This window comes from Camelus ferus, chromosome 3 (assembly GCF_009834535.1).
Source record: "Camelus ferus isolate YT-003-E chromosome 3, BCGSAC_Cfer_1.0, whole genome shotgun sequence".
Taxonomy (NCBI): Eukaryota; Metazoa; Chordata; class Mammalia; order Artiodactyla; family Camelidae; genus Camelus; species Camelus ferus.
This window is the reverse complement of record NC_045698.1, coordinates 91,719,791-91,745,194: the sequence shown is the minus strand read 5'-3', so window position 1 is coordinate 91,745,194 and position 25,404 is coordinate 91,719,791. Positions and strand designations below refer to the sequence as shown.

The 25,404-nt window shown below is 49.1% G+C and overlaps 1 protein-coding gene across 4 annotated transcripts; it reads right to left on the bottom strand.

Moving 5' to 3' along the window:
• Window positions 1-1,645: 1,645 nt before the first annotated feature.
• On the bottom strand, window positions 1,646-25,404 carry SLC22A5 (solute carrier family 22 member 5). 4 transcript variants are annotated; one of them, XM_032476681.1, is made up of 11 exons: window positions 24,520-25,404; window positions 17,588-17,691; window positions 11,957-12,111; window positions 10,927-10,945; window positions 10,774-10,836; window positions 9,480-9,606; window positions 7,647-7,747; window positions 5,796-6,010; window positions 4,087-4,269; window positions 2,959-3,094; window positions 1,646-2,604 (listed from the first exon to the last, which is right to left on the bottom strand). In XM_032476681.1, the coding sequence occupies exons 1-11, from the start codon at window positions 24,910-24,912 to the stop codon at window positions 2,517-2,519; spliced, it is 1,584 nt and encodes a 527-aa protein (XP_032332572.1). In that variant the 5' UTR covers window positions 24,913-25,404; the 3' UTR covers window positions 1,646-2,516. The 4 variants fall into 4 exon arrangements, with proteins under 4 accessions (XP_032332572.1, XP_032332573.1, XP_032332571.1 ...); XM_032476682.1 differs by lacking the exon at window positions 10,927-10,945 and having other exon boundaries at window positions 11,938-12,111; XM_032476680.1 differs by having other exon boundaries at window positions 10,774-10,945; window positions 24,520-25,401.

Here is a 25,404-nt window from a genome sequence, read left to right as displayed (position 1 = left end):
GCCTCTTTCTTTGAGAGGAGATCCCTGGTCACTTTCCAAAAGTCATGGCTCTGACGGAAACAAGCCGCAAATGAGTTCGGCAGGCCTGCACAGAGGACTTGGGTTTTCGGATACTTGGTTTAGCCCAGAAGCAGTGACTTGGGCTACTGCCCTATCATGGGAAGAGCTCAAAGAATTCAAGTAATTATGATTTTTTTCTCCTGAAAGGCCACAAATGAAAGGAACCACTTGCATTGAGAATAAGAGAGAAAACTCAGAACTGCTCATTTGTGCAACAACAGAAAGGGCAGGTAGGACTGTAATTCATATTCTGGAGCCACTGTGATGCCAGTTAATGGGGAACCCTGCACAGAACCAGGGGTGAGGAGAGTAGACCATCTCACAAGCTTCCTTCCCATTGCCTGAGTTTGATGCTGCTCGTTTTGTTATGCAATGTGCCTTTTGAGTTATCTACCCTGGAGCCGTTAACCCAGGTCTACCCATTCTAACTCAAATGGCTGTGACATATATATATATATCTTGTGCACCGTGTCCAACCCTCAACCCTCTAAGCCTGACCTCTTATTCCAGCCACTGTTGCAGTGACCAGTTCACACACTCTGACCAGCTTCACTGAAGGGCAGCCCGGCAGTGCTCCACCTCAGGCCTGCAATGCATTACCTCTTACTTTCTACCCAGGGGATAGAACCTGTTTGGGATTCATGCATGTACAACCTGGAAATGTGGAAGCTGACCCTTGTGGGGCTGCCTTTGATGAATAGGGGATGGAGGCCAATATGTAAATGCTCCTCCTTTCATCCATGGTGCAGATGGTTCTGAGATACATTTCACAAGGCTCCTGAGAAGTTCTGGCTAGATGGAGCAGTGCCCTTGGCACTGGCCATCCTGATAATCCATCCTTGTACTGGGTGTCCCTCCTTCCCTGTTTTCTCGCCCCATTCTTCACTTCTGCTCCTTGGAATCTTGTTCCCAAATAAACTACCAAACTGCACAGGAGCACTGGTTTCAGGTCCTGCTTTCAGGAGAACCCAGACTAAGACACTTGTGCAAGAATGCTGGCTCAGTCTACAGTCAATGAATAGAGTGAAGGTCTCTAGCACATGGGGGTTAAATCTTAGCCTTAGAGACTCATCACAAATCACTGTTAGAATGAGTCCAAGCTGACCTAGAGAAAAGTCAGGTGACAGTGTGACATGGCTCACCAAACTGTGGAAATAAAAGTTGTGGGCAGTTGCTATTATTTTAAAAAATCATTTTATTAAAACATCTTCATTTCCCAAGGCACTTCAGTAGCTTTCACAAAAGTATGTTTTTTTAACCAGGTGAAGCATATGCTTTAGGAGTACCATGGTAACATATCAGAAAAGAGAAGACGATTACACTGGACACGAAGTATCTCCCAGTGTTACACGACTGAGCAGCTCTGAAAGAGGTGAACCCAGCATAACTTTCTTCTTTGTAATTTTTTCCCATGATTAAGTACCACAACAGGAACACACACAATGACATCATTTTTGGCACTCAGAGAAGTGCTAGTGGCGGAGGCTGGTGAGGCCCTGCTCAGGTGGCAACCACAGACCATTGCTGGAGTGATTCTGGCTTGAAACAAACCAAAAAAAAGGACATGAACCGGGAGGCTAAGGAATCAGCCTTTCCTAAGTCTATTCTGAAGGGCAAATAACTTAAGGAGAAAAAGATACAATAAACAAACAACAAACAAATAAACAAAACACAAATAATCAAAATCCACATTATAGTTCTGGGAGAAGGGACAAGTTTGCTTCCTTCAAGCCATACACCAGAAACCACAGTAGCTAGGAGATTTGATCACAGAGCAGTGGAAAACAAGAATAGGAGATACAATGATGCATCTCTTATGGGCCTGGACAAGCCCAATGCTTTGATCAGATGTAAACAAGTCTCCCCAGTAGTCACACTGAGTGGTCTAAGGTCTCATAAATCAATGCATTTGCCTGTGTTCTGTATCTGCTCAGTCCTCTCCATATTAATTACTTTTAGGTTTCCCCAGACTTGGGCTCTCCTGCCCTAGGGAAGCAACAATCCCAGTTAATATTCTTTGTAACTGAGAATCTAGGAGAAATCAAACTCTCTATGAAATTATTTCATTTCCTCTAAAGTGCACCATTAGAGGGAAATGGGGGAAAGATTTTGGGGGGAGAGGGGTGGAGGGATTAGACCTCTAGTTCAATCAGGGGTCTTTTCAGGCAATCTGAAATTAAAATGTAAATTTAGCAAATGCTTCTGATATTCTTCCAAATCCCACTGATTCTAGTGAATAGTTGAGTTCTTAGGAAGTGCCAAGTCCCTCACTGTAATAGTTAGGATTTATCCAAAGTTGTCTGTCAGTAGCCACGGGGTCCCTGGAGGGAGGGTGCTCTAGGACTACATGCAACTCTGAGTCTGGGTGTCCATCAGGCCTTTGCCTCCAAAGCACTCAGTGTCTGCACAAGCCATTTCTGACAGGAGAGTCTTTTCCTTTCTCATTGGCGGTTGTGTTAGAACGCTGTGCTTTTAAGGACTGTGGGGCTTTCTTCACCATCTTTTAACATCCTTGTGTGGCTTGGAGTCTGCCTGTATTTTATTCTATAAAAGCAAGCCAAAAAAAATGTTAGTAACAAATCTTAAAAAGATGTCTACCAGTCTCAAAACAAACAAACAAACCCAGAACTGAGGCTATTTCACTAAAGGCAAAAAATCATACCCAGATTCTGAAAGGCTTCTCCTTGTCTCTGCACTCTCCCAGAGCTGCTGTTGCTATGCAGACGTGCATGTGGACGTGGCGGTCTGGGTCAGGCCAGAGAGAACAGGCTGGAAGCACTTGGCCAGGTCTAACCCTCTGACGGCTGAACTAGTCCAGGGCATTTCTGACTCTGTGGGCAACTCTCTGCCAGGCCCAGACCCAGAGCATCAACTTTGTGAAGAAGGAGGCCTCCTTACCCTTTGACCCTTAGCATCTGGTCGATGGTGTCTGGGAGTGGGGTGCCGAAGCTCTCCGGGAGGAACAAGGTCAGGATGGCTGTCAGGATGGTCAGACTCCCCATGAGAATGTAGGGCAGGAAGCGGTCATAGGCACCTATGGCAAAGCAGACAGAGCCCCAAGCCAGAGGTGCAGTTAGAGGAGGGCTCTCTTCCCCTCTTTGTGTTTCCAGAACTCTTACAGGGATCACCTGCCTTCTGGGCATCAGCATCTCCCTGTCTGAGCTGCTACATTGGAATCTGGCACCTAGGCAGGGCTCAGAACCCAGAGTGGCACAGACCAGTGGCGCCTCGTGGTGCAGGGGAGGAGTGCAGACTGGGAAGATAGGGCTGGGCCATTTCCATTTCTATTTTCTAGTACTGGATTTCCAAAGAACTCGAGGTACTTGTCCAGGGACAGGAATAACTCCTCCACCTATCCAGATGTGTCATAACCTATTCAATTTATCTTCAGGCCAGATCCAAAGGTGTTTCTGCTTGTCAGGTCTACGTAGCATGTTTGCAAAGCACTCTGAGTACTCCCAGGGTGGGTGCCACCCCTTCCCAGAGATGTGCTGGCTGGGCATGTGCAAGGGAACAGCAGCTGCCATGAGGAAATCAGAGGAAGAGAAAACTGGCGCCCCGTTACATAAAATGGTACAAGATATTTACACTCCATAGTTACAGGGATTCTCTGTTCATGAGACCTCTTGAATGGGTATCCTTCCCTTTCTGTTCCTTCTAAATTCTGACTCCAAGGAGAAATTTCCCCAATTAAGTACACTGGCTCCCTAAACCACTCTGCAATTTCTTAGGACAGGGGAATTGTATTCTCTGAAGGAAGGCCTGGGATGGTTAAAAGAGATACAAAACCCTCTACTTTTCTTGTCAATTTCTAGCTGGTCTATAGGTTGTTTTCCATTTATAAGTGAGTGGTTCTGCCACAGCGCACCTGGACCAGAACTTTCTCCAGGCATAGATCCAGTATTGCATGGATCCCATGTGCTGTGTGTGCTTGTTTTCCTGTTAACAAGTCACCCCCAGCTCACACTAAAGCCAATCAGTGCTTCCACCCAACGCCCCTGCGTGCACTTGGCCCATGGGACTTACCAAGGTAAATGAAGTAGGGAGACAGGATGCTGCCCAGGCGGGACGCCGTGGAGCTGACTCCCACTCCCATATTTCTGACCACTGTCGGGTACAGCTCGGCTGTGTACACGTAGACCATGGCAAAGGCAGCAGTGACTCCAAACTTGCCCACCATCACCAGGACTATAGCCAAATAATTCAATTCTGGAGAGGTAAAGGGAAGAAGGTAGGAGAAGGCACCAAACCAAGGTACACTGAGAATTTTTTGCCCAAAACAAATATATTTTTTCCCTTTTCTTGATGGGCATGGGGGGATAGTCTCTAAAACTACTTATTGTAGGATAAAGGGCTACAGACAAGATGTCCCTCCACGCTGAATACTGAGAGGAGGCTGGGACCTGCAGCTGTGTGAGGACATGCTCTTCTCCTCAGGCTAAAGACCACCAGAGTAAGCCTGCTTTCCAGTCCAGAAGTCCTGAAGACATGTCTGTCTGGGGGGGGCAGCTGGCACCCCATAACCTCACGTTGCAGGTACTGCGGACTCAACCAGTGCCCTGTGGATGAAGGGGGAGTCTGACTCATTCCATGCTTGCACTCAACACTTCAAGACCAACAGACCCTCAGGAATGATCCTTCGATCTCTCCTGCCTGCTGTGCCAATGGGGACATGCTGGGTGGCTTGTGGGTCATCCAAAGCTCCAAAGTGAACCTCGACATACATTCCTGAGCTCCTGGCAATGCTTCAGTGGGGGCTGTTCTTGTGCAAAGTGTTGCCAGCCTCAAGGGACCACAAATGATCACCAGAGGCCCCCAAATCCATGAAACTCTGAGTACCATGATGGACATGAAGGTCCATAAACCGTTTTATGAACTGTCAAAGAGGGCTGCCTCCCACCCTTCTATGGGATAGCAAGGCAATTTTATAAATAAAATCCTGGTACTAGCCTGTGAGAGCCACAATGTGGCCTGACCCCTCTCTTCTCCTCTTCACCTCCTACCAGCTCCCTCTTTCTCCTCAGACTTGCCAGACTCGTCACCTCCTCAGGGTCTTTGCATTTGCTGTTTTCTTGGCCTGGAATGTTCTGCTCCTAGCCTTCTTCATGGCTTTCTCCATCATCCCATCTGTTTCTGCTCAGTTGTCCCGTCTTCAGGGGCACTGTCTGTGACCACTCTATATATAAACTAAGCTCTCCACTGTCCTTTAAAAGGTAACACAGCTTGTACTATAATAAGTGTTTTATTTACTTGTTTATTGTCTGTCTTCTCCAGTGGAGTGTGAGCTCCAGGAGGGCCTGGGGCTCTGTCCAACTCCTTAATTTCTGCATCTTTAGCCCCAAGCAGAGTGGCAGAGTGCCTCACCCACAGTAAACACTCAGTACCTACTTATTGAATAAATGAATGACTAAGATGTGGCCATGTTAAAAAGACATAGGGATGGCTCTCTTTCCTCCCCTGCACTCTACAGAGAAAAACAAATACACACAGATTGACTCGGGTAGGGAGAAAATTAACCACCAGCCCCACATGGTTGCTCTCCCTCCTCCCCCAGAGCCCAGGCCATGATGACTGTCTGGTCCCGGGAGACACCTGATTTGTTGGCCGAGAATGCAGATGTGCAGGCTAGCTGTGATGGCATGACTTTTATCTCTTTATTAATTGCGGGCAGACAGTCTGGAAGGGATTGAGTGACTCAGTGGATATTCTAGCCTGCAGAAGAGTATGCTCCCTACCTGGGGGCACCAGCTGCACAAAGAGAAGCACGCTGCCGCCCAGGAAGAGGGCGGTGGCCATGGAATAGCGTCGGGGCAGGTGCCGCAGCAGCAGCCAGGCCAACACATACGCTGGGGCTTCAACCACAGCCGAAAGGAAGCAGTTCAAGTAGACGTCTCCATGCAAGTTAGGAGTGTCAAGGGAAAGCCCAAAATAGCCCACTGATATGGTCATCCTGAAACAGAGTGCAGAAGAAAGGTGGAGAAGCGGCATTCACGTGCCTCCCAAGCTGGGTGACTTTTAAAAAACAATTATTGCAGGAAATTCAAAACTATCCTTACCAGGAGGGCAGCAGATTTAACCCTGAGTCTTCTCAGAATGAAAGATAACTTCCCCCAGCTCAGGGTACCTTCTGGGCCAGAGCTCTTTCAGAGCATTTCAAACAAAGTGTCCCAGCAAAAAGACTTACATAATTCAGACAGATTTACTGTGTTGGAAAAAAAAGAAAAACAGAACCCAAAAAACTCCAACCTACCTTTTGGCTTTAAAAATCCAAAGCTGAAGTGCTCACAAAAGCCTACTTCCCTACTCTCTGAATCTCCCCAAATCTAACAACTGCAGTAGCTAGGGAATGAGGAAAGAGGCAGGTACCAATGGGCTGTGATAAGACCAGAGGGATAAGATAAAATAAAGAACAATCATTAGTCAAACATTTGGAGATAGATTCCTGGCAGACTCTCTCAGGCGACCAGCCAAGAAGAGGCCTGTCAGAAGCAGCTGACCCCAACCCCACCGGACTGTGGGGAGGAGAGGGAGCCCCCAGTGGGCCATGTTGTCTCCCGTCTGCATGCCTCCTGCTGCCCCTGGCCTGCACCTGGTCCCCAGGAGGTGTTCTCTCTGTTGATGGTCAGCACTCTTCAGCAACCAGACCTGAATGAATCAGACTGTTTCTAAGTTATCTGCAGGTTGAAACCACAGCTGGTACAATCAGGGCAAAGGGCACGTGCAGGCGTCCCTGGGAAATCCAGAGCACGAGGAGTGCCTAGATGACTACAGAATGCCACGGGCTGTCAAGTCTGTGTTGCAGGCTGAATGCTGGTCCTGTTTCAGGCTGACTGAGGGGTGATGCACTGCCCTGAGGGATCCCAGGCCATTCCTTGAAAGTGGGTGATGCATCGTACCCCTGAGTGAGCAAAATGGCTGGCTGCCAAGGCTTGTTGACTCTAAGAGGAAGTCTGCCTACCTCCCCTAACAGGCAGGCTCAGGTCATCACCTGCAATCCCAAGGGTCTGGCCACTGAGCAAACGCTATCCAGGCACTCGGATTGTTCCTTCTCTCTGGTCAGTCACAAATCCCTCCCTGACACACTTGGTGAAATGCCTCATTAGAAGAATCTGATGAGGACATCCTGGCCATGGCTCTGCCTCCAGGACAGTCTCCAAACATCCTAGAGGGAAGATGTCCTGCTTCCACATTTCCAGAATGTACTTAGCAGCCTCTGTAACTGAAAGGACATGGTGTCTTCACTTAGAATTTCTTAAAGGCCTCACCTGTCCTCCTCACTGATGCACAGGGGACAGGAACAATTAAACTGGTCTCAAAGTCAGCAAGACTCACCTCATGACCTGGAGGGGTCCCCAGAGATCCCATATCTCCCCCCAAAGCCCCACAACAGTTTTCATTCTCCTCTTCTGAGATCCCGTTAAGAATGGTGACATGCCCATTTCTTTCATTGCAAGGCACATCCCTGCCGCTTTCGGATGACACAGGCATGTGTCAGTTTTGGTCTGAGACATGTCTGCAAATGAGAGGCCTGACAGCCACTGCCAGAAGCTTTGTTTGGAGGCCTCGGGTAGGTCTCACTTACGCACCACAGGATTATGGACATGATGGTGACTATCCGGATATTCCGAGTTCGGAGCAGATCCAGGATGCTGTGGGACTGCTGCTTCTTGGAGCTTAGGTCTTGCAGCTGCAGGAACAACATGACAAGGGTATGGGAGGGAGAGAAGGCTGGAGACTCAGAGACCGGATAACACACTTGAAACCCTAGCATCTTTGCTTTCGGTGTCTCCGAGTTGGGGGTGTTTTACGTTTCTTGCTCGAAAAGAAGAGTGAGTATAGTGACTATACCCTGGGCTGCAGAAGGCTTCCCCAAGCCTTGTCGATAACAAATTAGTAGACAAGAATGAGGAAGAAGAGAGGTGACTAGTCCCTTGGGCAATTAGGCCGACGAAGAGGCACAGGCTGACTGCTCCCTCCCGGCACCACCCCCAGCCTCTCAGTGGCTACATTCCAGGGAGGCCTCTGAGCATTCCTACCCTAAGGCTGGCTCCCAGCCCTCTGGGTCAGAGAGAGAAACTGGCTGTGTAGTTTACTGATACAGTATTTTAAAAGAATTAATGTTTTCAGCCCTTATACCATGTAGTTACTGGTCTATTTCCAAGGAAAAAAATTTCTGACAGAAAAACAGGAAAATTGACCTCAGCTTCACCCAGAGTAACTTCCTTTGAAATTTGGCACAGCCAAGGACATTAATAAACCACACGTCTAAACACACTGATGTTGCTTTCTTAAGCAAACCCAGCTTTGGAGTTTGTTTTTCCCGAGTTAGCAGTTCAACAAAAGGTCAACTTTTGACTTAATGGATCCCCTGAAATAGCCTCATTTCCACAAAGATGCCAGTGGGACTTATGGGTTTACCCAGATTGACCCCTGCGAAGCTACCAAGGCCACCTCACTTAAAGGCCCTCCCTCCATCTACTCCTCCCTGAACTTTGTGCCCCAGAGCCCTTTCTAGGACATGCTGAATGGGATTTGGCGCTGGGCCACCCCTTAACTGTGAGGCTGGCAAGGCTGTCAGTGGCCAGCAGCTTCTCTGCTGCCTATAATAACTGGTCTGTCTTTCCCAAGCCCCAAGTCTGCATCTGGAGCCCTGAGCGACCCTAACACGCCTGCGCGCGCCCTGCAGTGTGACTGCTGGTGGCTGTTCTCACAGCCAGCCCCTTGTCTTCCTGTCAGAGCAGAGACACTTCAGAACCACATCAGCCAGTAATGACAACTTCTAACATCTTCTCGTAGTTATGAGACTGAGGAAAACCACCTGCTGCAGAGAGGGTGGAAAGAGGTAACAGGAAGGAGAAGCAAGACCCAGGAATCAGGCAGAGCCAGGAAATTCCTCATGGCATGTGAGAACAGAGTTTGCAGGGAGGGGTGGTGGCAGATATCAAAAAGGGCCTGGCTCCAAGACAATACTCAACAACTCCCCATTGGTGGGCGGAAGGAGACGGAACATTTCTAACTCCAAATCTATTTTTGCTTCGTATTTTAGGTGCTGCATTAGTTTTTAAGATGAGAAACTACCTTGTAAGAAACCTTGATTTCGCAGAATGCTAACTTCAGGAAAGGCCTATTACTCATAAAAAGTTATTATTATTAAAAGTAATGGTTCAACTATATAATCATCTAGAAAAGACTTATGTAGAGTATGAAAACCTAAAATCCATGGGAAAGGTGAAGGGAATTTAGGCAGCTGGCACCTTCTCCTCAATTTTGATTTTAACAGGGCCTGCCATGGGGGCAGCTGGGGCTTGGACAGGGAGAGGGCTGGGCTCCTGTGTGAAGGGAGGGCTTCAGGGCTGTGTGGTGCTACCCTAAAATCATGGTCACTGAGACCCTACCACCAGCTCCCGCACAGCGCTCACCTCACTTGAGTCAAAGATGGTTGAGGGTGCAACAATCCCGTTGATTCGGGCAGCCCTGTGGATGATCACCTCTGCCTCTTTAAATCGTCCCTGAGAGATGAGCCATCGGGGGGACTCAGGGATGAACCTGGAAGTACAGGAGCGATCTTACTGGGGCCTTCCTGCCCAAGAGACCAGGTGGGGCATAACTGGAGGTGGGAAATGGGGTTTCGGAACCAGAGCTAGGTTTGGGGAATGTTTTGGTGTTTCAGAGCCAGAAGTAGAGATGCACCATACTACATCCAGTAATGACCTGAAGTGTAAGCTTCTGATTACAGGGGAGTACACAAAAGTTAGAGGGGCCAGCACCCCATGATGGGATTCTGCCACTGGCTGGCCACCTCCATTTCTGAAGAGTAGTGGTGCCACCTGCTGGCCACAAAGTAGACAGACGCAAGGTGGGCTCTGGAAGCCTGATTTCTGTTGGGGGGCTCAGCCCACCCCAGACCCTTACCTTGCTGTACTCCCCTGCTTGTCCCGGGCAGCCACAGAAGATTCTGCACTGGCCTCTCAGACTCTAGTTTTTCCTCGCCCACCTACCCCTGATTCATCCAACTGACTTGCCGGAATCTGCCTATGTTTACCAAGGGACTTGGCTGCTTTGAGAACTGTGGATCTTATTTTCTACCTCTTAAGTAGCCTCTGCCTTTCAGTCACAGCCAGGACTCATGCTGTGCTCTGTGTCTTCTCCCACCATATTCTGGAATGCTCTCACAACCATGTGATCTCACCATCCCCACCTGCGAGGAGCGATTCCCACCTTAGCCCCTCGGCTGTGCTCTCTCCCTGTTGGTACAGAGTGGCCTGCTCTCTGCCTGTCCAATTCCTCTATCTTGGAGGCTCACATGGGGCCTGGCTTCCTCTGTCCAGCTTCCCTGAGACTCTTGCTTACAATGTGCTCCCTATTCTCCCAATAGGGCCTTGGCAACACACAACTGGAGCCGGGGTCTCAGGTGTCCTGTCCTACAGTCCCATAGCTCCTGGGAGGTCGTGCTAGAACCCATCGTCTCACAGCTACCGCTTCCTCCTCTCCTTGAACTCTGATCAACCCAGTACAGAGCTGAGGACCAGTCTGTTGATGTCCTGGGGCTGTTTTGTTTTGTTTTTGGCTTTTCTGAGTATGGAAAAACACGTTTTTAAAACTTAGAAGTAGTTTAGACTTCTGTCTCTGGGAGCCCAGATGGGGATTTGTGGGTTGCTGCTGCCCTCTAGTAACAGCCAGACAGAAGACATCCTGCTCGTGGGCACCACTCACCACCAAAGCACCACGCACAGCACCCCCGGCACCGTCAGCGCCAGCAGCAGCATCCGCCAGTCTCTGATGAAGTAAGCAAACAGTGGCAGCAGCATGTAGCCAAATGCATAAAATATGCACACTCCTAACGTAGAGAATATAATACGAACTGACTTGCCAAGAATTTCTGTTCCTGTTCAAAACAAGGGAGGAGTCATGTTAGTATTTTAATTCAAGTTATTTCCTTATTAATCTTCTATTGCATAATTTTCAATGTGCAGATAAGAAAGCAGGCGGAATTACCTCAAAGTTTCCAAGCCCTAGGGAGGGATGGGATTTGGACCATCTGCTGGGGGGCCTCACTGTGGCCTCTCAGGTCCCTTAGCAACAGTTCTCTCCTGAAACTGTCATCACTTCCTGAAGCCTTACACTAAAGATGCTACATCAGGCCTCAAAATGTAATCTTCACGTGAGGAAGAGTTCATTAAAGGGGGAGTTATTATTAAGGCCACACATGCTGACTGTTACATTTAAAAATATTCTATTAAATGTTAAGAGAAAGACATAATCCTTTCAACAATCAACCCAAGGAAACCCAAGACAAATAAGCTAGAGTTAGATTCCTCTGAACAGTGAGACCGGCAACTTTTCAGTGAGGACAAACCTGCAGTGTGGACTCTGAATTAAAACTCTCAAGGTCACATGACTAGACCTAGACTAGACCACTCCTATCAATTTATTCTTGCCAGTCGACTTCACTGGCTACTATGTTTTGCAGGAGAGGCAGTTTTCCTCCTTGGCGAGCCTCCCAATCAAGGCCCTTGCTCCTCATGTCACGTCTCCCTCTGCTACCTCAACCCTGGGCAGTGCAGGCCCTATTTTTAATGAATGGTCTTGGGTGGGTTTTAGTAAAATGGCATCATTTTACCAGAGACATTACATAATGAGACCAAGGTGCCACACCTCAGAGGCCAGAAAAGAACTGGAATTCAGTGCTCAGGTTATTGTGCTGCTGGGGACCCAAGGCTGGGCACCTGGTGGACTCAGTGTCCCTGCCTACAAACTGGGTTCACCAAAAATCCTTGTTAAGTGTTGCAAGAGACCACTTCCCCTGGAGGGACATTACAGCTGTCTCCAGAAAGTGGGTGGCGAGATGATGGAGAAACAGAGGATTAAGTACTCAACTCCAACTTGATGGCCATACCCAGGACAAATGCTGCCACATAGTTGGAGATCTGGCCCATGCCTACAAGGAAAAACAGCACAGCAAACATCTCAAAGTTCTTCGAGAAGATCTGCAGGAAGCTGAAGCCTGTCTGCATGCCCATGGTCACAAACAGCACGTTCTTCCGACCAAACCTGGGAAGGAAAGGAGAGTAAGAGAGAACCAGCTGGGGCAAAGCAGCAGGAATGGGCTCCACCAAGAGAGGCTGTCCTGAGTAATTCAGGGAGAGGTTGTGGACAGTGCTGCCAGGGTGCCTGGTGCAGGGACAATCCTGGCCTCTCAGTGCCTTTGCTGTTACTCCCCCCACTGCTCCCCAGGACAAATGTGCAGCCTAGGTACCAAGGTTGCCCAAAAGGCAATGCCAGAATTAAGAAAATGATTACAAGGGGTTGAAACACATTCATTATGCTTAAATCATACATTCATAATTTATTTTTTTAAAACAACCATTTACTTCAGAGGATGATGGAAAAATAATAATTCACTATAAATAAAAACTTTCCTATGAAAACTAGGTGAACAGTAAGCAGTAACAGATAAGGGGAGTTATCATTTTATAATAGTATTCCAACTATTAAATGAAAACAAAGTGATAAAATTAGGACATCACCATTTGACAGTCCCCAAAGAGTGAACAGATATGGGCATTATGTTTCAATGACTGCTATCATAAAAAGAGACACTTGAACATCATGACTCCTGCAGTCTTGCCAAAGGAGCTGAATCTGAATCTGATCCACGCTCTAGATCCAGCTGCAGTTTGCCAGAAATGTAGAGAAAAGGGGAATACGCTAAACTGTACCATGAGTACACAATCAGCAAGATTCACACTGGGAAATTCTACAGGAGGAACAGCCCAAGCAAAGAAAAGGATGGAGAATCCCTAGATTAAAGCAGGCTAAAAGACATTGAAAAATGTCGTAAGTGGCCAGCACTAAACTTGTGTTTAAGGATGCATACTTGGATTATGAAACTACACAAAACCCAGAGGAAAGTGATTATTATAAAAGTCAGGCTAGTGGTTACTTATAGGGGAGGCAGGCTGTTGTCTTTTGCGGGGGACAGATGGACAGAGCTTCTTGGCGTCCAGCAGTGTTCTATTTCCTGACTTGGTGGTACTTACAAGGTTATTTCCCTGGAATAATTCATTAAGCCACATTTGTTCTGTGAGTTTTCTATGACTGTGTTCATTTTAAAATTTAAAAAAATGTTGGGTCTTTTAGGTTTGTTGGGTTTTAAAGACAGTACCTCAACAGGAAAGAACAAGTCAACCTAGTTAATTCAACCTAGCAGATTCAGCTTGTGTCTGGCCAGGGCTGGCAATATTCATTTTCATTCAATAAAAATTTATTTGAACCTCTATTATATACTAGTCACTAGAGACATATTTGGATTGAAAAAGACACCATTTCTTCCCTCAAGGAGCTTATAGTCTATAGTTGGTAAGACAGACAGACAGTAATCACATTTTAATCAGACAACCACACTACTGAATGTACAATTACACACTGAAACAAGTGCACTGAAGGACCAGTGCCCTAGTCCACAAGGGACACAACAGAGGAACCTATGCTGGACTGGAGGTAGGGGCTGGGGACGTGGGCATTCAGAGAGGGTTTCCCTTGATGATGGGGCACTGAGATGAGGCCCAAAGATAAAGTAATTGTTGACAAAGGAGAGTGGGGAGAAAGACCAAGCTTTCCACGATATTCACAGTAGAGTGGGGGACACCAACATTAATCATATGGTAATACTTTCCATTTACCAATTTCTGATTAGGTGCTACGAAGGCAAGGCACAAGGAACCAGGGTAACGTACACTGGGGACCCTGAGGTAGCCTGCATGGTTAAGGAAGGCCGAGGCACAGGGATGGGGTGGAGAATGCTTCAGACTGTGAGAAGAGCACACACAACTGTGGCTGGAAGGGTATGATGAAGGTGAGGGCCATCGTGACTGGCTGTTCAATAGAAGACTGCAGAGGTGTGAAGCAGGCAGACTGCACAAGTCCTTCAGCCATGGTAAAGCTGCTTCTCCCCACTACACAGGGTTTTTTGCTTTATTTTTTTGGCATTGCTAGCATCTAGTAGACACAGGCCAGAGATGTTCTAAACATCCTGAGATGCCCAGGAGAGCTCTCACAACAAACAATTCTCTAGCTCAAAACGTCAGCAGTGCCAAGCTTGAGAAGCCCTGGCCTAGAAGGAGACTCCAATTTCCCCCGCACTGTTCTGTAGCAATAGCGCTCTACATGCCAACCAAGGGGCAGTCCCTTCCTACCCAGCGTCCCTTCCTGTGGGCTCCCTGGGATGGCAAGGAAGACAAAGACTCAGGGAACCCTTACACAGCACCAGTCCTTGACAATCTGGGGTTGGGATCAGAAATGCTCGCTTTTAAAGTCTGTCAACAAAAGATCAAACATACACACATGTCTACAAAAACAGGAAATATCAGCTGCTGCTTCCCAGGGGTGCGGCTCTCTTGTAATTCTGCATGTAGTGTCAGATAAAATTCCTCTGACCACACAGGATTAATTTAATTGCTCTTGAATTTCAGGCTTATTCATATGCCAGAAAGCAGTCCTATATAAAAAAATTACTGTTGGTATTAAAGACAACAGTGGAAGGCATGAATCCATTGCTCTTAGGTAATTTGTTTGGCTTGGATTTTTGAGCTGGCTCAGCTGGGAGTAAACTGTTCATCCCACAGAGCCCTGGGCCTTCGAGCAGGATACTTAATGAGCCTGATGGGTGGTGTTGGGAGCTGAAGGCAGGGCCTGTAGCCAGAACAGCCACACTTTTGGCTATTTCATTTACTAGGACTTAAATGATCCTACTTAAGTCTGCTGGCAAAAAAAAATGTTCAAAGGTTTCAAAAACACTGTACTAGCCCTTCTGAAGACTAAGGTGGTCCTCAACTTACTCATTAATTTTGTTTCTACTGTTTCCTTGGGAGCAGATCTCTTGGAACGTCAATTCTTTGCTCAGGTAATCATGGTGTTCTATGGTCGTCAGGTTCTGAGGCTAGCCCACCAAGATCCGCCTAACCCAGGACACAGCTGACCCAGAAAAATGCCCTGAGTTTCAGCACTGAAACTGGGGTATCTCCTCCTAGTTTTGCTCACATTGAGGTAATTCCTCTGAGTCTCAGCTGCCACCCAACCCTGTGAGAGAATTCCCGCCATCCCTCTAGGAGGACCTCTCAGCTCAGTCCAGGGCACGGCCTCTTCTCACTCTACACTGTCCCCAGGCAGTTTCATCCACCCATGGGGCTTTGATAAGGGTTCTATGAGCTGACAATTCCCAAATGTGTTTCTCTAGCCCAGACCTTTCATGGGTACCATATCCATACATCCACCTCCATACTCATTTCCCCCTGAGATCCCTAAGTCTCACCGTCACCCCAAATTTGGTATGTTCAAATTAAACTGAACATCTCCTCCTGCAAACATGGTCCTCCTCCAGAGTGCTCTGTCTTAGAGAAGGTATCATCATCTACCTGGTTGTGCGGGCCAGTCTTCCTCCCCTCACTTCCTGCATCCAGCCCAGAGCCAAGTCCTGTTAATTTTACCTCCTACCACTCCTCTCCGTTTCTACTGCCCTCAGCCTAGTAAGCCACCATCATTTCCTGCACAAATTATTGTGATAACCTCTTAACTGGTCTTTTCATAATCCCTCTTGCTTCCTTTCAAGCCTTTCTCCACAAAGCTATCAAACAATCTTGTTAAAAATGCAAAATCTGACTATGTCACACTCTCCACGGCCCTCCTTGCTCTGTGACTAAAGCCCAGACCCCAACCTGTTGTCCGCTGAGCCCGGCCTGCTGTGCTGCTGCATGGGCCTCAGCCCACCTCGCTGCCTCGTCTCTGTGCTGCTCTCCACACCGCGCCAGAGGAATTTCTTCCGGCCCCTCAAGTGTGCTATACCTTTTCTTGAGTCTAGGCCTAAGGACATGTGGCTCTCTCTGTCCAGAATGCTCTTTCCTCTCTCCACCCCATTAGCTAAATAATTTCTACGTATCTTCCAATCCCCAGCACATGCCTCACCGTCTCAGGGCAGCCTCTCGCGGCCTCCTCTGTCAGACCCTCTCTGGGCCCCTTGTACTTCTCCTCAACTCGTTGTTTAATATGTTCTGTCTTGCTGGAAGGCAAGTTCTAGGAGAACTACAGGGCCCTAGAACAGTAGTTCATACCAAACAGAGGTTCAGGACTCTGGGCCTGAATCTTAGCTCTGCCACTTGTCAGCTGTGTGACATCTAATTCCTCTGGGTTTCATTTTTCCCATCTGTAAAATGCAAATAATATTTTCTACTTCATAGGATTATGAAGATTAAACTATTTGTTGCTTTTTTATTGGTACAGTGCTCATAAGAGTGAATGGCACACATGAGGCGCTCAGTGTTTGTTAAATAAATATGAGTAATCAGCTGATGCTTGCTGCTAGGCTAAGGGCCTGGGGAAGCAAAGGCCTTTCCCTTAAATGGGTCAGTGTCTCAGGTTCATTGAGAATCTTCAATCAGTGGTCATGGCCTTCTTAACTCTTTAATGCTCACTGGTGACTGGAGGAATTTGCGTCTTTTTAAAATAACTAGGTGACACTCTGGAAAGGACAAATCTAGTGAGAAGTGCACATATTTCTTATGAGGAAAGATTTCTTCCAGGTGAAGACATTAGTTCATAGATGCAAACATGCCAAAACATCCCTCTGTGTGTGTGCCACAGGATAAAATGGCTATGTTCTTAGGGCAGGATGACATTCTCATCCCAAACTTCCCTATAAAAGACTTCCCCGAGCTGGGAGGATGCCGGGACTCCTCTCCAGCGGGTGACCCAGTGTGGCCAAGGACCTTGTTGAAGGCTGCTCTCCTCACCATGGGCTTCTCCCACAGATCTTGAAGCCCTGGGGTAGAAAGACACAATATAATAAACCCCTCTGAGAACTTCGTGGAAACTGTAGACCTTTCTTCAGAAAAATGCTCACATACAATCTCTAAAATTTTACATGTACTTTTCAGAGTAGATGAACTCCCTAAACCACGAATGGACCGTGAGTTAACAGCCTTGGAATTACACAAATAATCTGCTTACAGGTCAAAGCAGCACACTTCCTGCTCACTGCAAAGTGCCATAACCACAGGCCTCTTAGCTAAAGGGAATCAGCCCTGTGGACACAGGAGTTCTGCCCATCACACCGCTACTGGCTAGTGAGATCTCCTCTCCCCTCGAGGAGAGAGCAATGGTTTTGGGGACACAGAGGCGGCCATCCATGGAATGCCTTAAGACCTACAATCGAGCTCACGTGCACGTGTGTGTGGTGTCTACCTCTCCTACGTTTGAAGACATGCAAGAGTCACTCTAACCTAAGGAAGGCCAACCAGGCAGCGCAGAAGGGAACCATGGTCTGTCTCCTGGTCAGCTGGACCGTGGGCATGCTTGGCTGAGGCTGTGCTCGGCAAGCAGCGGGGAGGGGGCTGCTGACTCTCTTTACTTGGTCTGGAGTCTGTGCTGTAGATGTGGCTTCCACTTTTTAAAACACAAGGCCCTGGGCTGAGAGAATACTACCTTGCTCAGTGCTGGGCCCCCTGCAGCTGCAGGAGACAGACACCCACCTTACCTGTCTGAGAGCTGCCCCGAAATGAAGGAGCCCATCAGCACACCCACAAAAAACAAGGAGATCGTGAACGGGGCCTTCCAGTCGTCCTCACACACCAGGTTCCACTGAAAGAGGAGCAAAGGGATGTATCACTCATTTCTTTTTTAAAAATGTTTTAAATGTGAGACTTCTTGGAAGATGACATCAGAACATCCTGCATCACTGCCTCTGTTTCCACGACCACAAAGATGTGTGAGCTCACTGAGGCAGGTGACAGCTCGTGAGGTAGCCAGGCAGAGAGCAGCTTTCCCCTCACAGGGAGAGTGGCCTCCCTCACCATCCTGTTTTTCACAGCTTTTAGCCCCACTGTCTTGCTACCAATTTGAGGAGGGGAGACAGGCAGGGAGCAAGTACTCTCTGCCCACGTGCCAACCCAGGAGGAGGCGAGGCCTCACATGGTCGCTTCTGAGGATCTGGGCCAAGCCCAGGACTGTGGATGGGGGAGGGCTTCCTTTCAGTGGGGTTCAGGTCACTGGCAGGGGTGGCACAGGAGTGGTTCCAGAGCAGGGCTCTGGGGCCCTAACAGTCAAAGCATCTAGCAAGGGCCTGAGGCCAGAGGGCCTGGTTGTACCTTCTGGATCTGTTCCTCCAGCTCTGCTCAGGATCCAGCACTGGGCAATGACCCCTGGGTCCTTCTGCTGACATTTAGAGCTGGGATCCCTGATGCTACGCCAACACTAGGCCCAACTACAGCCAAGAGCTCTGAGTTAGGAGCTAAGAAACTATGTTTTACTTTCTACTCTACTATAAACTGGTTACAAGATTTGGGACAAGATTTTCCACCTCATTGTGCCTTAATTTCCCCATTTGCGAAACAGGGACTAGGGTAGGGAACAGGCTATGGTGCTTGAATTTCCCAGCATCCAATGCAGAGTTCCATCTACAGTTACCATGGAAAGAGGTCTGTGGGCACAGGGACCTGAACACTCAGACATTAGGTCACCCCAGCCTAACAAGGGCTGAAAGAAGGAAGAAAAACCAAAACAGGAAGCTTGGTGGTTCCCAGAAAAATGTTTTCCAGAACACAGAGGTGGTGCTCAGTAGTAACCAACAAGGCCACCTTCTGGGGAATTTAGACCCTTGCTTGCCTGGTGCCAGGCTGCTGGCCTGCCCTCTGTGGAGCCCGCCCACTCCCGGAGAATGTGCGGCTTCCAAGAACAAAGCATCTCTTCCAGGCAGGGACAGTGGGAAAAGCAAGTGTGCTTCTCAGCCCTGCTGGCAGTGTGTGCACACAGCCTCCAGGCATCTCAGAGGGGTCAGAGGGCAGCCCTCAGGGTGGACATGCAGAACCCCCGCAGCTGATGATAAGGATCACTGAGCCACACAGCTGGCTCTCCACTCTGGAGCAAGTATGCACCTTGGATGGACTGAGAATGGGGTGGTGATCCCCACCCCAGGGAAGAGTTGTGGGTCACCAACTCCTAAATCTAGAGGAAGCCCAGACCAGCAGGAGGCAAGCAAGGAGCTCCAAGGTCTACAGCCTTCCCACCTCTGGAGCCGCAGTGGTGCCAGCCCCCAGACACCATCTCTCTTCTAGCAGGGTGAGTCCAGACATGGCTGCTGACGTCAGGATGGAAGTGGCAGGGGACTCAATGATGGGGCGTCAGCCCCTGGGTGTGAGGAAGAGCTTCACAGCCAGATTATGGCTACTGCCACTCTTGAATGCTGTCTATTCCCAGCTAGCATGCACTGCTTTTGTAGATAGAGAGATTAAAAAAAATGAATAGACAGTAGCTGCTTCTCAACAGGTCTCTCATGAGGATTGGGGGCTAACAGCTGAGTTGGACTAGAAATCCATAGAGACTTCTACAATGAGTTCTGGGGTGAAACCTCCCCCTGCCCCACCTCTACCGCATGTCAGGGCTCCCAATATAGGCTTCTAGGGAGTTCTGAACTGGCAAGGCCAAATGCTACCTGGAACCAAGTCAGACTACGCTCTGCAGGAGAGAAGATAACTGTAGTGCTCACCTTAGGATAGGTCCCCAGAATATCTCTGGTCCCTGCAGCCTCACCCTGACCACCGGGTCCAGCCCATCCATACTCTGGGCAAGTGTGTTACTCCCTGAAGTAACTGGGCTCTCTATCTACCATTGACAGTTTTTAGCAATTCTCAGGGCCTCACTCTGGGCCCTCCAAAAGCAAGAATGGGTTAATCCTTCCTTCCTACTGGCCACAAGGGGCCTGTAAGTAGCATCAGGAAAGGTAATAGGTCTTAAAAAATGAACAGAAGGGCAGGCACAGACTAGGTCCCACCCAGCCAACCCATCCACTTACCTGTCAACCACCAGATGGACTGCAGTGAGCCCTGAATCCTCTTTAGGAGGGGTGGGATAAGAAGCCCATGAGTCCAGGCTATGTAGCCTGGGCTTGTTGTGTTTACAGAAGAATCGAGTATTCCTTACACTGACTTCCTGGCTCCTCAGCCAAGACTAAAAAGCAGCTACCGACCAGCTCACTGATGCCTCCACTTAGTAAGTAGGATGGGCTGTACTGGCTGATGACCAACGTTAGAACTGAATACGTGGGTTTAAGATTTGGGTTATGAGTCTAGCATCATTACCCCTCAGCTAGGTGAGCTGTGAAACCAGGCACACAGTGAAAAAATCTGGGAGTAACCCTGGCAAGCAAGGGGCATAGACTGGCCACCCATCCTGGTCAGAAATGTGTCTTTCTAGTGGCCATGGCTCCATGGAGAGATATATTCATATGTATACATAAAGCTTTTCAACCCTGGCAATCAATGCGGTGACAGATGTTGCAACCAGATCACCCTCACATCCTACATAAAGCTTTTCAAACTACAAACTTTAGTTATGTGCAGTTTATTTTATGTCATTTATACCTTAATAAAGCTGTTAAAATTTTTAAGAAGACAGAGAATCGTGTCTCTTGTATGCAGAATGTCATTGGTGCTGCTTCTCAGTTACGTGAAGTAGAGAGATGATGCAGTTTCCTGAGACTAAATGTTCTGACCTGTGAGTTGGCTGGAAGAAAAAAGAGATAGGGTCTGTGCCCATAGGGCAGAGGCTCTTCCATGAGGTGTACCTAGCCTGACCGCATCAATGGTCAAATACACTGGTAAGTACTACCTGTTACTGAAAGCCATGTATTCCTAAACACATTTCATCCTGTCTCCTGCTGCAATTAATGGCAAATCCTTGCCCCAAGGCTGTCAGGGAAAGGAGAAGTATTTGCTACCATATCCTCTACAATGCCTGGCAGTGCCCTGCAGAGGAGAGGCTCAGTAGCCGTATGGTACCTAGGTGAGTGAGTGAATGATGAATGAAAAACCATAGTATCCCTTGGGCTTAGTCCTTGGGCTTTGAGGCCCAAAGCCCAGATGGACTCTGTACTTCAATCTCTAGAACAGAAAATTTTGCTTCCTCTCTCACCCCCTTCTCTGTGTCAGCTGTCAGAACTTTGACTCAGGGTATCAGTTCTCAGGTAGTTAGAGAGAGGATCAATCTCATGACCAGATGTGTCTGTCGTGACTGCACGTTCATGGGGACCCAGCGAGTGGCTTGCCATGAGCTACAAAGGCAGAGATAAGGGTTGGGGCTTCCCGAGAGTGAGAGAGGTCGATAAAGGCATAGCAGTGAGGCACAAGCTCCAGGTCTCTGGTGTCTCCACCCCAGAGTCAGCCCAGGGCCTTCCTCCTGGGCTGACATGGCTTTTTCTTCAGGTCGACTTGGAGGTAACTGTGGGGACTCTCCTATCTTCCAAGACTATTCAAGAGTAAGATAAGGCTGAGGGAAAAGATGGTCCAGAAAAAGAGGCTTTCCAGGACAAAAGAGAGCAAGAGTGCTGCCAAAGGTGGGGCAGGGGGCTTCCGGGAAGTGGAGACTGGCAGGGAGCAAGGGGATGCAGAGGACTGCCTGGTTTTGGCTGAGACCCCAACTCACGGGTGCCAGAAGAACTAGAAGCTTCTTAAAGAATCTTTCTGGCCACAGGCTGTGCTATGGAGACACAAAAAGCAGGCGGCCCAGGCAGCCTGAGAAATCACCCGGGTTCCCAGAGAAGTATGCAGTCCTGGGCCAAGAAGCAGAAGCACTCAGGGATCTGCGGCACTGCAAGGTGGTGGTGGCTGACTCTCCAGCACTCCACAATGACTGAGGGGCCAGAGAACGGGCCAGCCTAGGAGCACGTGAACCACCAAACTATTCCTGAAACATGGGAGAACCACCTCTTTCATCTCATTAATAGTGTCCCCTTCTTTCTGACAGGCCCAATGCCTTGTTGCAGAGTCATATAGGCACAAGCCCCAGTTCAGGGCTGGGGGGATGTTACCTTTCCTTTAAAATACTTCCATCAATGATTTTCAATTACCCCCAAGTTTCCCTTCTATGAATTAAACTTGTCCTTTTCATCTTCACTTTAGAGAAGATTTCTAAATTATTCGTTAATCCATTCAACAAAAATTTTCCTGAGTAACACCATCTGTATCCAACATCAAGGTCAGGACTTACGGGAGATACAAAGATGTAAATCTACCACAAAGTTTAGTACTACATGTGCACACCTTAACTTCAACAAAGAAAAAAAAAATCAAGCAGGAGACCTGAGGGTTTCATCTTCTTGAAAGACATGAATAGGAACTTGATACCAGAGTATTTACAAATACCTCTCTGTCTGATTTGGGGCAGAGGGCAGGCTTGGAGATACTTAGCAAGCACAGGACTAGCTATAGTGCTCAGCAGGCCAGGTCTGGTTTGAAAGAAAATGGACCTTAGACAGACACAGCCATCAGAAAGTTAATGCAACAGCTTCCAACAGTGACCATTCACCAGAGAGGAATAAGCAGCCTTGAAGTTGCATTCCACTTTCTCCAAACAAAGGACTAAGTAATGTATTAATCTTGCCTTCCTGAAAAGACTGACAACCTGTAAGTAGGTGAAAGGGCACAAAGCTCTTATGAAACTGTTAAGACAGCTAAAGAAATAGGCTAAATATTTAAAAGAAAAGGCTGTCATTGGGGGCAACAAAGCTCAAGGACCCTTCTGGAACAGTCAGCCTTTGGAAGCTCATCTGTGCCACCACCACTGTCAGTGGAAGGCAGGGTGGGAGCAGCGAAGCAAGAGCAAATGACTACAGTAAGTCAGGGACCCTCGGGGTCAGAGGAAAATCCAAACAGAAGCCACTAGCTGCTTCTGACTTCACTGCCTCCCACTTCTGTGGGCAGCCAGAAGCAGAATCAGCAAGGACTCCTGAGTCATGGAGTATGGCTTCCCCTCTGTGGCCTCTGCCTGCAGTCTGGGGCCCCTGCTTTCACAACTGTCACTGGCTTCTAGTAGGGTAACAGACTTGATTGTGAGGCTAGGAACAAGGACTAGTGATGACTAGAAGTTTTGATACGCTGTGTACTCTTTAGCCACAAAGTACAGTAGCCACCTCCAATCAGTGCCTCTTTTCTCTAGTAATAATGCCTCAGGACACTGGAATGATGTCACTAGCTGAGAGATCACAGTGGGGCCCTTGTCACACTCCTACTACCTATATGTGGAGCAAAGAGGCACCAATGCTGAGGACATCAAACGTCCAAACATACAAAAACCAACACACACACACACACACACACACACACACACACACAGACAGACAGACAGACAGACACACACACACACACACACACACACACACACGTCTCTTGGGGCAGCGCTCACATTCCATTGAAGGGTGACAACCTCCAGAAGCAACACATGCAGGGTTTCCAGGACCCATGTAAGCCTCTTTGAGACATGAGTGGGGTTTGATGCCATACCAAGATCTGTTCACCCTCCTGTTCAGCCCCTTCCCTGCGAACTCTGCCCTCCTGCTAGGTTATTTCTTGCTATTCCAGACTTTGCATCTTGCTGAGCTAAACACCCCTGACTCACCAAGAGGCCTCCTTCTCCAAGAAGCGTTCCCTAATCTTTGAACCCCTGATCCTGACACTCAGTGAACCTGGGTATCCTGGAACCTGTAAAAGAGGGCTCTTTTCAATGTCCTGCTTGCTCAGTTCTGCTGAGACTACAGGGAGCACCAGTGCCTGAGTAAGATGCAAAGCACATCCACTCACATCCATGAACATCATGTCATACATCCAGATTTAATGACTGCAAGGTCACCAGGGGACAGAAAAGGCCACCCTAAAGGAAAATCCAAGGGGCCAGGGAATGAGAAAGGTCTCCCTCCACTCCAACTAAGGTTCCTACTAAGGTTGTGTACCTTAATCAGATTTGGCCAAAGACATTTCCTTAGAATACCCTTAAACATTTCAGGTTAAGAAGTCATCCTGAATGGATCTTCAGATGCATGAATCCTAAAAGGCTAACTAAACATGAGCAAAAAATAAACAATTTCTTATAACATATGACCAGACAGTCATTTTGGGGTTAGGGGGGGTGGGAAGGAGTAACTGGGAAAAGGAGCAAGAAACATGCTTCCTTTAACTTTAAAAGTTCAAGAAAGTAGACGGGCTATTTCTTCTCTCTCCAAACAGATACCAAGAGGCTGGAGGAAAAACGGTGACAGCTCCTTGGCTCAAATTCTAGCTCTGGTTCTCAGCAATCCCACTCCTATTTAGAGCAGGTCTTTGACTACTCAGAATCTTAGAGCATCTACCAGAAATCTACAGGGTCTCCTTGGCTTCCTCTCCAAAGTAGCCAACAAAATGAGTGTCCAGCCTGACATCCGTGCTACGATGGGCATGATCCGGCTGGAAGTCAAAAGCACCTCGAAAAGTGCTCTCAAGCCACCTGGATGTAAGATGCCCATCATTAGTGTGTAGTGAGTCGGGCGAATTGGGAGTGACAGCATCCAGCGCTCACTTTGGAGGGGGCAGTGCGCGACCTTAAAGATTGCAAGAGTCCCCCCTATGCTCCGGACCCAGGCCCTGGAGTGGAAGTGGTACCCACCTCAGTCACGATGGTCGACAGGTAGACGTCCTGGCTGAACTCCCAGCCATCCAGGCAGCTCTCCTGCTCCAGCTGCTCCAAGTCCACGTCGCGCCCCGGCTCCAGCCCGAGCGCCGAGAAGTTGACGATCGTCGCGAGCCGATAGCGCCGGCAGCTGTGAGGCACCTCGCGGCCGTCCTGCAGCCGCAGCGGGAGACTGTGGTTGCGCCAAGCGAGGCTCAGGTTCGCGGTGTCCGGCACCCGGCAGCGGTGCTCTGGCGTCGCCGTCAGGAACACGGACGACAGGCCGTTGAAACCGTTGGGGATGATGCTGGCGCTGAGCAGGAAGAAGATGAGGCGCTGGAAGGGCCCCCACTCGCCCAGGAAGGCGGTCACCTCGTCGTAGTCCCGCATGCCGCCCTCAGCTGCCCGCGGCGCGCGGCCGGAGGTCGGAGGACGCGGAGGCGCGCGGAGGCGCGCGGAGGCGGGACGCTGGGGCCGGGGGCGGGGGGCTGTGCGCGTGCGCGGCGGGTACCCACCGTGCGGCCGACAGAGGACGGACCAGGGGACGGCCCGCCGACTGAAAAGGCTCGTGAGCACCCGCCGCCGCTGCGGCCCTACCGAAGCGACTGGCCTTACATAGGGGCGCGAGGTCGGGAGGACTCTGGGCCTGAGCCGCCAAGCCCGCCCCACGCGGCGGCAGTGCGGCGCTGACGGGGCGGAGCGAACGAGGACGGAGCTGAGGCCGCACGTGACGGCGGTGGGCGGGCCCGGGCCGCCGCGCGCACATGGGGCTGCGGGCCTCTGGGCGCCCAGCTGGGAGGTTACAGCCGACCGAGCCCTCGCTCGGCTGAGGAAGGCTGCGAGATCGTGGGGGAGCCGGGGAGGGCACAAGTGGGCCAGCCG